The 12,278-nt window shown below is 40.4% G+C and overlaps 1 protein-coding gene across 1 annotated transcript in view; it reads left to right on the top strand.

Moving 5' to 3' along the window:
• Nucleotides 1–12,278, top strand: part of ANO3 (anoctamin 3) — a 397,666-nt gene that overhangs the window by 345,123 nt on the left and 40,265 nt on the right. The window contains exon 13 of the mRNA XM_030200697.1: nt 10,974–11,056. Within this exon, the coding sequence (XP_030056557.1) occupies nt 10,974–11,056 (83 nt within the window). The remainder of the gene's footprint in view (nt 1–10,973; nt 11,057–12,278) is intronic.

Here is a 12,278-nt window from a genome sequence, read left to right as displayed (position 1 = left end):
GTCTACCTCCTCTGAAACTCTCTCCGGCGATAAGGTAAAACGTCAGGTGTAGCAGGTTATGCAGGTATTTTGCAAAATTAGTTTCAAATGGAACAATCAGTTTATATCCACTGGGCCACAGCCAAAGAGTCTAGATAAAAATAGCTGCTTTTTCACATCTGAACAGAAACTCCTATATTAAGAAAAGAAAAACAACTTCCTTGTACGAAGGAAAAAAGGCCTCTTGCTATTGAGCAGCCCCGATTTAGAAAGTCAGAACTGAGATGTGCAGGTCAGGATGTCTCAAGTTTCACCAGTATTTCAGAACAGAATCTGTCGACCTGGAGCCTGCTCTAAAACACAGCAGAAATGGACATTTATGTACTGGGTACAAACATCTATTTTAGAAAAAAAAGTCAAAAATTTCAACAGGGTGAAAGTCAGTTTATGAACATGTATGTGCCTGCACATATGTGTTTATCTTAGTCAGTGTAGAAATATAAACATGTATTTTCCTGACACTGTCACAGAGACTGGTATCCCTTGCTAGTTTGGCTTTTGAGGGGGGGGGGGAGACAAAAAACACTGGTGGATACAGGAGGCAGCATCACCTAATCCCTCCAGTGCAGTGCTGCTCAATCAAAGCAGTTTGCCAAAAACTAAGGGGCCCTTTAAATAAGATGCTTAGGCACCTACGTGCAACCAATGCGTGCCATTTCGGAACTACCGCCTGGCTACCCCGTGGCCCAGGCGGTAATTTCATTCTTTACGTGTGTCCACTATATTTTATTTTCTGGCATGTAATGCTACCCGGGCAGTAATCGGCATTGTACGCATGCTGATGATTACCTCCCGGTTAATGCGTGAGACCTTACCGCTAAGTGAACAGGTGACGGTAAGGTCTCAGGCCCAAAATGGGCACGCGCCAATTTTAATTTTGCCGCACTTCCATTTTTGGCAAAAAAAGGCCTTTTTTGCAAGTGTGCTGAAAAATGGACCTGTGCGCATCCAATACACACGTCTACACCAGCGCAGGCCACTTTTCAGCGCACCTTAGTAAAAGGACCCTTAAATGTGCCTGGTAGCTTACCTGCTATCAATCTGTTAGGACATCGACATTTATTCCCCTTCTGATTTAGGGAATAAACATGTATCTTTTAGGCACACCCTAGCCCCACCCAAAACAACCCAGACCAGTGGTTCCAAATCCTGGTCCTGGAGGCACCCCAGTCAGTCAGGTTTTCAGGATCTCCACTATGAATGAGAGAGATTTGCATGCAGTGGAGGCAGTGCATACAAATCTCTTTCATGAATATTCATTGTGGATATCCTGAAAACCTGACTGGCTGGGGTGCCTGCAGGACCAGGTTTGGGAATATGCCCTCTCACCATTTCAACGCACTTGGATTTATGACATGCATATTCCAGTTTGTAAAATGGAAACTTAGATATTTATGGTAAATAAATGTTTACATGCTGATTCATGTATATCTCAAATGCAAACAGGGCTTCTAAAATTATCACCTCTCTGTAGTAATATTACGCATGAAAGCCATACACAGAAGAATTTAATACATGGTAAATTCTCTCCAATCAATAATCAGCCGATGACAGTCGGTGTTTTCTTAAACACTGACTGTAGCCAACTAAATTAGCCCTTGATATTCATCATCATGCCATGTCCAGGCACTGGCTTTGAATATCTGCTGCTAAATGAAACTGAAAAAGCCCCTGAAACGTATACAGGTCCCGACTGTTATTCAACTGGGACCCACATAAGACACTCAATGAAAAACAATTGCACAGTTTAACTTTCTGTTAAATTAACTTGAAAAGTGAAACCAGAAACAAGTGGCTTGGCAACCCATTCCAAACTTAACCATGCAGCCAAACTTTTAAGTACCCTCTTCTTGTTACTAGTAAAAACAAAATATTCAAACTTAAAGTGAGTAAAAGCATATTGTTTTACTAAACAAAGTCCTAATGGAAAAGGTTAAGAATTCCAATCTCAGATTTTTTTTCAGAGATTTTACCTACTTAGGAACTTTAAGAACATAAGAATAGCCATACTAGTTCAGACCAAGGGTCCATCTAGCCCAGTATCCTGCTTCCAACAATGGCCACTACAGGTCAAAAGTACCTGGCAGAAACCCAATTAGTAGCAACATTCCAGAATCCTAAATGGAAGCAAGATTCTGGAATCCTAAACAGTGGCAAGATTATGGAATCCCAAAGAGTAGCAACATTCCATGCTACCAATCCCAGGGCAAGCAGTGCCTTCCCCATGTCTGTCTAATAGCAGACTATAGACATTTCCTCCAGGAATCTGCCCAAACCTTTTTAAAGCCAAATACACCAACTGCAATTACCATATCCTCTAGCAACGAGTTCCAGAGCTTAACTATTCTTTGAGTGAAAAAATATTTCCTCCTATCCATGTAATTTCATTGTGTCCCCTAGTCTTTGTACTTTTGAAAGAGTGAAAAACCGATTCACTTTTACCTGTTCTACACCACTCAGGATTTTGTATATTTCAAACATATTCCCCCTCAGCTGTTTCTTTTCCAAGCTGAAGAGCCCTAATCTCTTTAGCCTTTATTCATTTTGGCCGCTCTTCTTTGAACCTTTTCTAATTCTGCTATATCTTTTTTGAGATACTGCAACCAGAACTGAACTCCATGGAGGTCACACCATGAGCGATACAGAGGCATTATAATATTCTTGGTCTTATTTACCATCCCTTTCCTAATAATTCCTAGCATCCTGTTTACTTTTTTGGCCTCTGCTGCACACTGGACAGAAGATTTCAGCATATTGTCTACAATGATACCTAGATCTTTTTCTTGGGAGCTGACTCCTAAGGTGGACCCTAGAATCAAGTAACTATGATTTGGAATAATCTTTCTAATGTGCATCATTTTGCATTTGTCTACATTAAATTTCATCTCCACTTGAATGCCCAGTCTTCCAATTTTCTAAGGTCTTCCTGCAATTTTACATAGTCCGCATGTGTTTTGACAGCTTTGAATAGTTTTGTGCCGTCTGCAAATTTAATCACCTTACTTGTTCCTATTTCCAGATCATTCATAAATATGCTAAATAGCACTGATCCCAGTACAAATCCGTGGGGCACTCCACTATTCTCCATTGAGAGAAATGGCCATTTAACCCTATCCTCTGTTTTCTGTCTAATAATCAATTCCTAATCCACAACAGAACATTGCCTCCTATCCCATTACTTTTTAATTTTCTCAGGAGTCTTTCATGTGGAACTTTGTTAAAAGATTGCTGAAAATCAAGATACATTGCATCAGTCAGCTCACCTTTATCCACATGTTTATTCATGACTTCAAAGAAGTGAAGCAAATTGGGGAGGCAAGATTCCCTTTCGCTGAACCCATGCTCTCTCTATCCCATTAATCCATGTTTGTCTATGTGTTCCACAATTTTATTCTTTATAATAGTTTCCACTATTGTGCCCAGAACTGACGTCAGGTTTACCAATCTGTAATTTCCTGGATCACCCCTGGAACCCATTTTAAAAATCACCATTACATTGGCCACTTTCCAATCTTCATGCACGAGGAATGATTTTAACAATAGGTTATAGATCACTAACAGAAGATCAGCAATTTCATGTTTGAGTTCTTTCAGTAACCTGGGATGTATACCAACTGGTCCAGGTGATTTATCTCTTTAAGTTGACTATTTAGCTCTGTACGTCTTCCAGATTCACTAAGATTTCTTTCCATTCCTCCACATCATCACCCTTGAAAAGCATTTCTGGTACAAGTAGATCTCTTGCATCTTCTTCCATAAAGACTGAAGCAAAAAATTCATTCAGTCTCTCTGCTATGGCTTTGTTATCCCTGAGTGCCCCTTTTGCACCTTTGTGATCTAACAATCCCATGGATTTCCTCACAGGCTTTCTGATTCTGAAAAAGATGTTACTTTGTGTTTTTGCCTCCGTGGCAAGTTTTTTTTCATATTCTCTTGTAGCCTTCTTTATCAATGCTTTCCATCTAGCTTTCCAGTGCTTATGTTGCTTCTTATTTTCTGTTTCTGTGAGTCTTGTCTTGACTCTTGACGTCCGCATGTAGGAACGTAGGAACGTGCAGGATGTCAGGACTCACAGAAGCAGAATCCAGATCTGCAATGCGCCGGAGACCGGCGCTGAAGAGGACTTCGGCTGGCAGGGGTTGGGAACCCCTGCCAGCAAAGGTACCTAGCGGTGGCAGGGAAAGGTTGGCGGCAGCGGGAGGGGGGTCGATAGTGGTAGGGGAGGGTTGGTGGCAGCGGGAGGGGGTCAAAAGTGGCGGGGGTCGGCGGCGCTGAGGGGGGCCTAAAATGTGCCCCCTCACCTCAGGATCTGGACCCCCCTCCTGCTGAAGTCTGGCTATGCCCCTGCTGGGAATACCCATTGCCTTAAAAAGCTTTAAAGAATAGAATCAGTTATTTGAGCATTTTATTTTACTATGCTTCATGTCTGAATTCTCTGAGAAATGGGACGTGTTTAACTTAGTAAAAATGAGTGATGGATCAAAAAGAGTGACTTGAGATTTTTCTTGAACTCTCTCTGCATTTTCTTCTCTTTGGATTGTGTATTGTTCTGTTCATGAAAAGGGTCCAGCAGGTACTGTTCTCTTGGGTCATATTATTTAGTGAGAAATATTTTGAGGATGTGAGCTGCTCTACAGATGCTCTTTGTTCAAAGGCAACCCTTTTTGTTATGATTATAAAGCATTACAAAAAATGTCCCTTTCTACTGCTAAGGGATCAGGGAAACTGGACATGTTCTGAAAAAGAATACTCTTATGTGAAAAACACCTTCTCCCTCTTGTATATTAAAATATCACTTGTAAATTAATCTAATGTGAGCAGTTTATTCTAATAGTAATAGAAAAGCCCATCAAATACAGCAGGGTTACACTCACTGCCCCCACCTTTCTGTCCCTACAAATCCACCATGTCTTACGCCCAGTATTGTAGAAAGAGGGGGGGGGGAATGCGCTGTTACAGACAGAGTGGACTATGCCATGTCCGGAATTACCAGCGTGGTTTAGTAAAAGAGGCCCTATATGTTCAATGTGCTCACCACCTCAACTTTGCCCCCAGGAAGGCATCTGCAATATGCACATGCCTATACCTGTGTTGACTTTAAGTGCATACAAGTATGTGTATCTGTTGAGCAATATTCAAACATTTCTACATATAGTAACATAGTAAATGATGGCAGATAAAGACCTGTACGGTCCATCCAGTCTGCCCAACAAGATAAACTCATTTTACATAGTATGCGATACTTTATATGTATACCTGAGTTTGATTTGTCCTTGCCATTCTCAGGGCACAGACTGTAGAAGTCTGCTCAGCACTCTTTTTGTACTAAACGTTCTGAAGGTAATATTGAAGCCCCTTAAAATTTACACTCTAGCCCATCCATATCTATTCAGTCACGATCAGGGCATATACCGTAGACGTATGCCCAGTCTGCCCAGCACTGGTTTTGCTTCCCAATTACCGGTGTCACCCAATCTCCACTAAGATTCCATGTATCCAGTCCTTCTTAACAGGATTCCTTTGTGTTTATCCCACGCACGTTTGAATTCCATTACCGTTTTCATCTCCACCACCTTCCGTGGGAGGGCGTTCCATGTATCCACCACCCTTTCTGTTAAAAAATACTTCCTGACATTACTCCTGAGTCTGCCCCCCCCCCCACTTCAACCTAAGTTAATGACCTCTAGTACTACTGCCTTCCCGTCTCCAGAAAAGGTTTGTTTGTGGATTAATGCCTTTCAAATATTTGAACGTCTGTATCATATCACCCCTGTTTCTCCTTTCCTCCAAGGTATACATGTTCAGGTCAGCAAGTCTCTCCTTGTACAGTTTGAAATGCAAATCCCATACCATTTTTATAGCTTTTCTTTGCACTGCTTCCAGTCTTTTTACATCTTTAGTAAGATACAGCCTCCAAAAAATTGAATCTTAAGAAGTAGCATCTTTAAGATAAATAAAAGAGCATTTGGGGTGGGATTCTGAGAGGAGAAAACTAGTTACTACATATTTCCAGAAGTGATGGCAAATATGTTTGTTTGTTTGTTTGTTTGTTTGTTTGTTTGGCTTTTTTGAGTGTAATTCATTGCAGCTATGACAAAAATGAGTTCTCTTTAATTCTCCATTAGATCTAACTTGCTTTCAATAAAAAGAAGGCTGCCAACATACTTTGGGAGGAAGACAAAGCCTTGGCGACAAAGTGTTTGCTAAAAAGTGTTCCATGTTTCATTGCACAATCTCTGTGCGTCACACTGGCAAACAACAGTGGTTTGCTTTACTGATCTTTTCATCTTTACCTTTAACAAGAGAAACTGTTTGAGAGGTGTGGTTTGCTTTCTTTTTTTTAAATTTGGGCTCCGAGTACATTTCTCATAAGTCCACACTAATAGCGTAAGATGTGGCATGTACAGAGGAAGCCCGGGGGGGGGGGGGGGGGGGGGGCAGGTATGCAAAGAAGCCAAACAACTATTTTTCACCACTTAAATGAGAAAGGAAGGATTTAAAGTTAAAAAGTTGTTTGGATTAATTAATTAATCAATTAACTAATTCTCAAGCTTCTAATAATTCTCCCCCCTCTGCTGAGGTTCTTGCACAATTGTTTTTAATAGTAAAGTAGTTAAATTGAGAGATACATTGAATTCCTGTCAAATAAATGTTGAGGAATTGGATGATAATTTGCTTACCTATAAAGGGGAAGTGATGGTTGATAGAATATGGACAAAATTTCAAACTCCCACAGAACAGGTTTATTATTGTGTGGAAAAGTATTCTTCATCTCAGTGCATATTAGATTCATGACTGATTTATTTGATGAAAGCAGCTTCTGATAATTTTATTAGACACTTACCAAAATCCTTAGGGATATTATTACCCACGGGTTCCTTTTCAGAGGAAATGGGACATATTATACTCTCACTGATCTCCAAAAATGTATCTTTAAAATTAACAAAAGTTAATAATTATAAACCGGTGGCATCTATTCCACTATTGACCACCAAGTTCTTAGAGATGAATAATAGTTATAATTAGATTCAACTTATCTTCTGGAGAAGAAGCTTCATATATTGGGTATTATATTTTACAACAATTGTACCTTTGAAGCTCAAGTAAAAACACTCTCTGTTTAAGTGTTTAGGCACTATGGACTTTAAGGAGAATACGACCTAAATTTACACCTGAACTATTTCAGATTGTGGCTCAGGCTTTGATTTTAACACACATAGAGGGACATTTTCGATATAACATCTAAATCCAACTTTGGACGTTTAGCTGAAAACGTCCAAAAGTCAAGTAGTGAAAACGGCCATTTCCTAGATGATGCTATGCTTTGTACATCTATCTTTTTGGACCTTTAAAAAAATGTCCAAATGAACAATGCACAAAATCAAGCCCTTGGGATATCAGAGGAGCCAGTTTTCCTAGTAGACTGGCTACACATGCAGTGGGACATCCTGGGGGGGCATTGCAGTGGACTTCACATAAAAGGTCCTAGGTACACATCTCACCATTACTCCCTTATATTGTATGGTGAGCCCTTTGAAACCCATGAAAACCCAGCTGTACCCAACTATATATTGGGATGGATGTGAAGCATCTGTTCACGCTTTCCAAAAATACTAGGACTAGGGGGCATGCGATGAAACTACAGTGTAGTAAATTTAAAACAAATCAGAGAAACGTTTTCTTCACCCAATGCGTAATTAAACTCTGGAATTCGTTGCTGGAGAACGTGGTGAAGGTGGTTAGCTTAGCAGAGTTTAAAAAGGGGTTAGACAGTTTCCTAAAGGACAAGTTCATAAACCGCTACTAAATGGACTTGGGAAAAATCCACAATTCCAGGAATAACATGTATAGAATGTTTGTACGTTTGGGAAGCTTGCCAGGTGCCCTTGGCCTGGATTGGCCACTGTCATGGACAGGATGCTGGGCTCGATGGACCCTTGGCTTTTCCCAGTGTGGCATTACTTATGTACTTTGTGCCTGATATTTACTGCTGCTACTCGGAGAGAAACCAACACTGAATTTCAGGGTCTAGCGAACCGCTTGTTTACTCTTTCCAAAAATACAAGGACTAGGGGGCAGGCAATGAAACTACTAAGTTGTAAATTTTAAACAAATTGGAGAAAGTATTTTGCCCTTCAACGTGCAATTAAACTCTGGAATTTGTTGCCGGAGAACTTGGTGAAGGCGGTTAGCTTGGCAAAATTTAATTAGGGGTTAGACGGTTTCCTAAAGGACAAGTCCATAAACCACTACTAAATGGACTTGGGAAAAATTCACAGTTCCAGGAATAACATGTATAGAATGTTTGTACGTTTGGGAAGCTTGCCAGGTGCCCTTGGCCCGGATTGGCCGCTGTCGTGGACAGGATGCTGGGCTCGATGGACCCTTGGTCTTTTCCCAGTGTGGCATTACTTATGTACTTATATACTGCTTTAAGTGTGCTGATGAGACATAACTAGCACTTAATAATTCCCAAATAGGTAACAACTCAAGTTGTCCCTGATAATTGTCACTTAGACAGTAATTAGCTTGCTTAAGGGTCATTTTACTAAGCTGCAGTAACAAACAGCCTTAGTGCGCCCTTATACGGGTCATTCCCATGCACTAGTCCATGTTTACTGTGACCATAAAAAACATGATTTTCTATTTATTTCATTAATGACCGTGTGATAATGTCGCCATTATCATGCGGCCATTTTTTAAAATTACCACAGGAGACTTACTACCACCTATTGTGAAGGTGGTTAAGGCTCCTACGTTATTTGTGTGTTAATCAGGTGTCCTTTTACAAAGCAACGGTAAAAAGTGGCCTGCTGTAGCGTGGGCACATCTTTTAGGCACGCGCTGGGCCGTTTTTTACTACAACTGGGGAAAAGGCTAGTTTTTAATGGGCCGGGAAATGGGCCTGCGCTAATATTAAAAGTAGCGCACACCTATTTACGGCCTGAACCCTTACTGCCATGCATTGTCTTAGCGGTAAGGGCTCATGAGCTGCCCATGCAGTAACCATACAGCATGCGCCAACGTGGGCGTGCTGCTGGTTACCGCCAGAAATGCCCCCCCCCCCCCCCACTGTAGAAAATAGAAAATTATTTTCTACCACGGGATTCAACGCATACCAAGATCAGAATTTCTGCCGGGCACGAGCGCTATCCCGACAATAGTGCTGATTGGTCACACACTACCTCTGCGTTAGCCTTCCTGTGCCTTTGTAAAAGGGTCCCTAAATCCTTTCCTAGTTTCTGAATTCTTTTGTGTGTGAAAATTATTAGATTGTGCACTTGTTTATTTTATTTAGTTTTTTACATTCTTGTGGCATTTTATTATGATAAGAAAGGTAGTATAGAAATACTTGTAAATAAATAATTAATCAAAATATGACATCTGAAATCATTCTGTTTTTATGCTCCTCCAAACTAATTGCTTTATTGTATATGATTTCGTACAGACTAGGCCCTCAGTTGTAAATTGTGGCAGGGATAATCCCTTTTAATTTTGTTGTGGACACTTCCTGGAATCATGTACAATAACTGTGTCTCTTGGTGATAGTGACACAAGTGCTGTACACGTCAGAAATAGAGGTGATTCATTTGTTTAGTGAACTTGCCCCGGGCTATTAAATAATGTTCAGTTATCCAAATGTTCCCAGGTTTTATTATTTATAAATACAGTCCTTGTCAAGACAACCAATGCAAGAAGGTGAGCAGGTCAGGCGCAGAAAACAGGAATGTGTGAAAACAGATCCTCAAAGCAAATGTTAGGCCTGATGTGAGAGATGTAGAGAGAGTTCCACTGAGATCCCAACATTGTATTTCTTTTCTTTCTTTAAGGATATGCAGTCATGTTTAAAACAACATGAAAAATGCACAAAATGTGTGCCCTTCCAATGTAAAATAATACAAAAACAATGACATTTTTCATTTTAATGAGTGCTAAAACCATATAAGGGGTCTTTTTATAACAGCTTTTAGTGTGTGTGAAATGCCTCCGAAAATTACCTCCCACATACAAGTGGTAAGTGACCAAGGCGTAGGCATGTTTACTGGCATAGTTTGGGCAGAGTACAGGCAGAGCCACAAAGTACATGCATAGGTTGAACCTATGGTGTTTAATTTAAAATTCTTTACACTTTTCAAAGTGCATATCCCAACTTTGAATGTGTATATTGCATACATGTCTAAATCCTGATTTTACCAACCTGGGATATGTTCATTTCAGTCTCAAAATGTGCTTATGGAAAGGGGCATGGTGGCAGGGCTCACAAATAAATATGCATTCTCCATATCATAAGGGAAGAACAATCTATGACCAAAAACATAGATGTTGGTATCTACACCTGCTCCTCAAGACATCCCGACTGAGATGTATCCATTCTGATTTGCACATTCTTTCTAAAATGTCATGCCACGTGTCTTTATAAATAGGCACCTAAACAACCTCCCAGCTTGGGCAGCCTGTTATACCCTCTTAGTGGTTACTAAAATAAAAACATTAAATGAAAACAAATGAAAGTGAGATGAAGCCTTTTCTTCCATGTATGCTCTAACTTTGATGAAATGTGTATCAGTCTACACAGCCACAGCCTTGATGCACTGCTTCCAGCTTAACCATGGACAAATACTATTTATTAAGGCACAATTTAGGCCTAGACTGATGACCCAAAGCTCCAAATTTGTCATGATGGACTTAACAAATGAATATTAAACAAGAGCAACAAGCCAACCCCAGTTCAACAGAGCACAAAGCAGAACATGAAAGTGTTCAGAAATAATGACACTCCTGTATAGAAGGATGTCTATCTGATTTGTACTGAAATGTTTGGGTCATATTTCAAAAACAGATTATATACCCTAAAATGGATCCCTTTTTGAAACTCTTAAACTGAGGATGGAATGGGAAGTATAACATAGCTTCTGATGTGACTTTGTTCGCAGCGACTGTCTTTCTTGAGTTTTGGAAAAGGAGGCGAGCAGTGCTTACTTATGACTGGGATCTCCTAGACTGGGAAGACGAGGAGGTAAGATATAGCACAAGCCCACATTTTCTGTATGAAATCTATAGTAAGATGGCTCACAGTGTATTACATGGAGCTTCATACTGCTCATTGGGAGCCAAGTATAAAGGAGCTTTTGTGGTGGGACTAGGGCAGGGCTCAAAAATAATCTGCAGGGTAAAGGGCTGGCTGGATTGATTCAGGCCAGGCAGGGAATCTAGACCTTTTCAAGGCAGTCTCCACTTTGCATGGTAAGGCATGGGGGCCCGAAATTCAACAGCAGTCAGAAAATTCTAAGGCGCTGACCACTCTGAGCTAAATTTGACCTGTCTATTCAATGCCAGGCCTAATCTAGCACCAGCACTAAATATCCAGGTCTTAACTAACCATCAGAAACTATCCAGGTATTTCCGATACTCAGTGCCAGTAACCAGATGCCTATCTGGGCAGGTTAGGGCAGCTGTTGCTGCAGTCCTGCTTGCCCAGTTGTCTGGACACTGGCCCTGAATATTAGCTAACTTCTGGGTCCACCTCTACTCCACTTCCACACCACCCTGGCACTAACCAGATAGTGCTACGGTGGTGCACCTGAATTTTCAGTGACACTATCTGGGGATCACAGTCAGCATGATATAATGGGGTAAGAGTCTCTCTTACCTGGTTATGTCTGCTGAATATTGACTGTTTTGTTTTTTCCCCAGTAATTTCTAAGGGATATTCTGCTTGGTCTGTGAAATATGTCTAGGATGTGATGGAGTAATTAGACAGTAATGAGCTTGATTAACTAAGTAATGATGGAATTGTTGATCTCTGTGAAATGATGCCCAAAGGTTAGTGATTAAATCTTTTCTTAGTTGCTGAAATTTTTTTATGTGTGAACATTATTGAACTGTGTATGTGTTTGTTTATGTTATTATATTTTGTGTTTCTTTTTTTTTTTTTTTTTTACTTTTTCTTGACATTTTATTAAGCTTTGTATCTACTCTTTCTAGTGTTTTGGGTGATCTTTTGATCAGAAGGTATTACAGAAATAGCTGGACTTTTGAGGTCCTTCTGTTTTATGGTTCTTAGGAAAAGTAAACATAGCAAATGGCACTACCATTTAGATATGCCAATGATGAACACTAGGTGCCAATTCTATAATGGCATCCATGTGTCAAGGTGCCTTTATAGAATACTAGTGCAAGTCTTCTTGGGTGTGCCTAAGTTTAGGTGTGAGGAACAACAAACGAACAGGAAGAATCTC

The sequence above is a fragment of the Microcaecilia unicolor genome, chromosome 4 (genome assembly GCF_901765095.1).
Source record: "Microcaecilia unicolor chromosome 4, aMicUni1.1, whole genome shotgun sequence".
In the NCBI taxonomy this organism is placed as follows: Eukaryota; Metazoa; Chordata; class Amphibia; order Gymnophiona; family Siphonopidae; genus Microcaecilia; species Microcaecilia unicolor.
The sequence above is the reverse complement of the archived record's forward strand: the minus strand, read 5'-3'. Positions and strand labels throughout refer to the sequence as shown.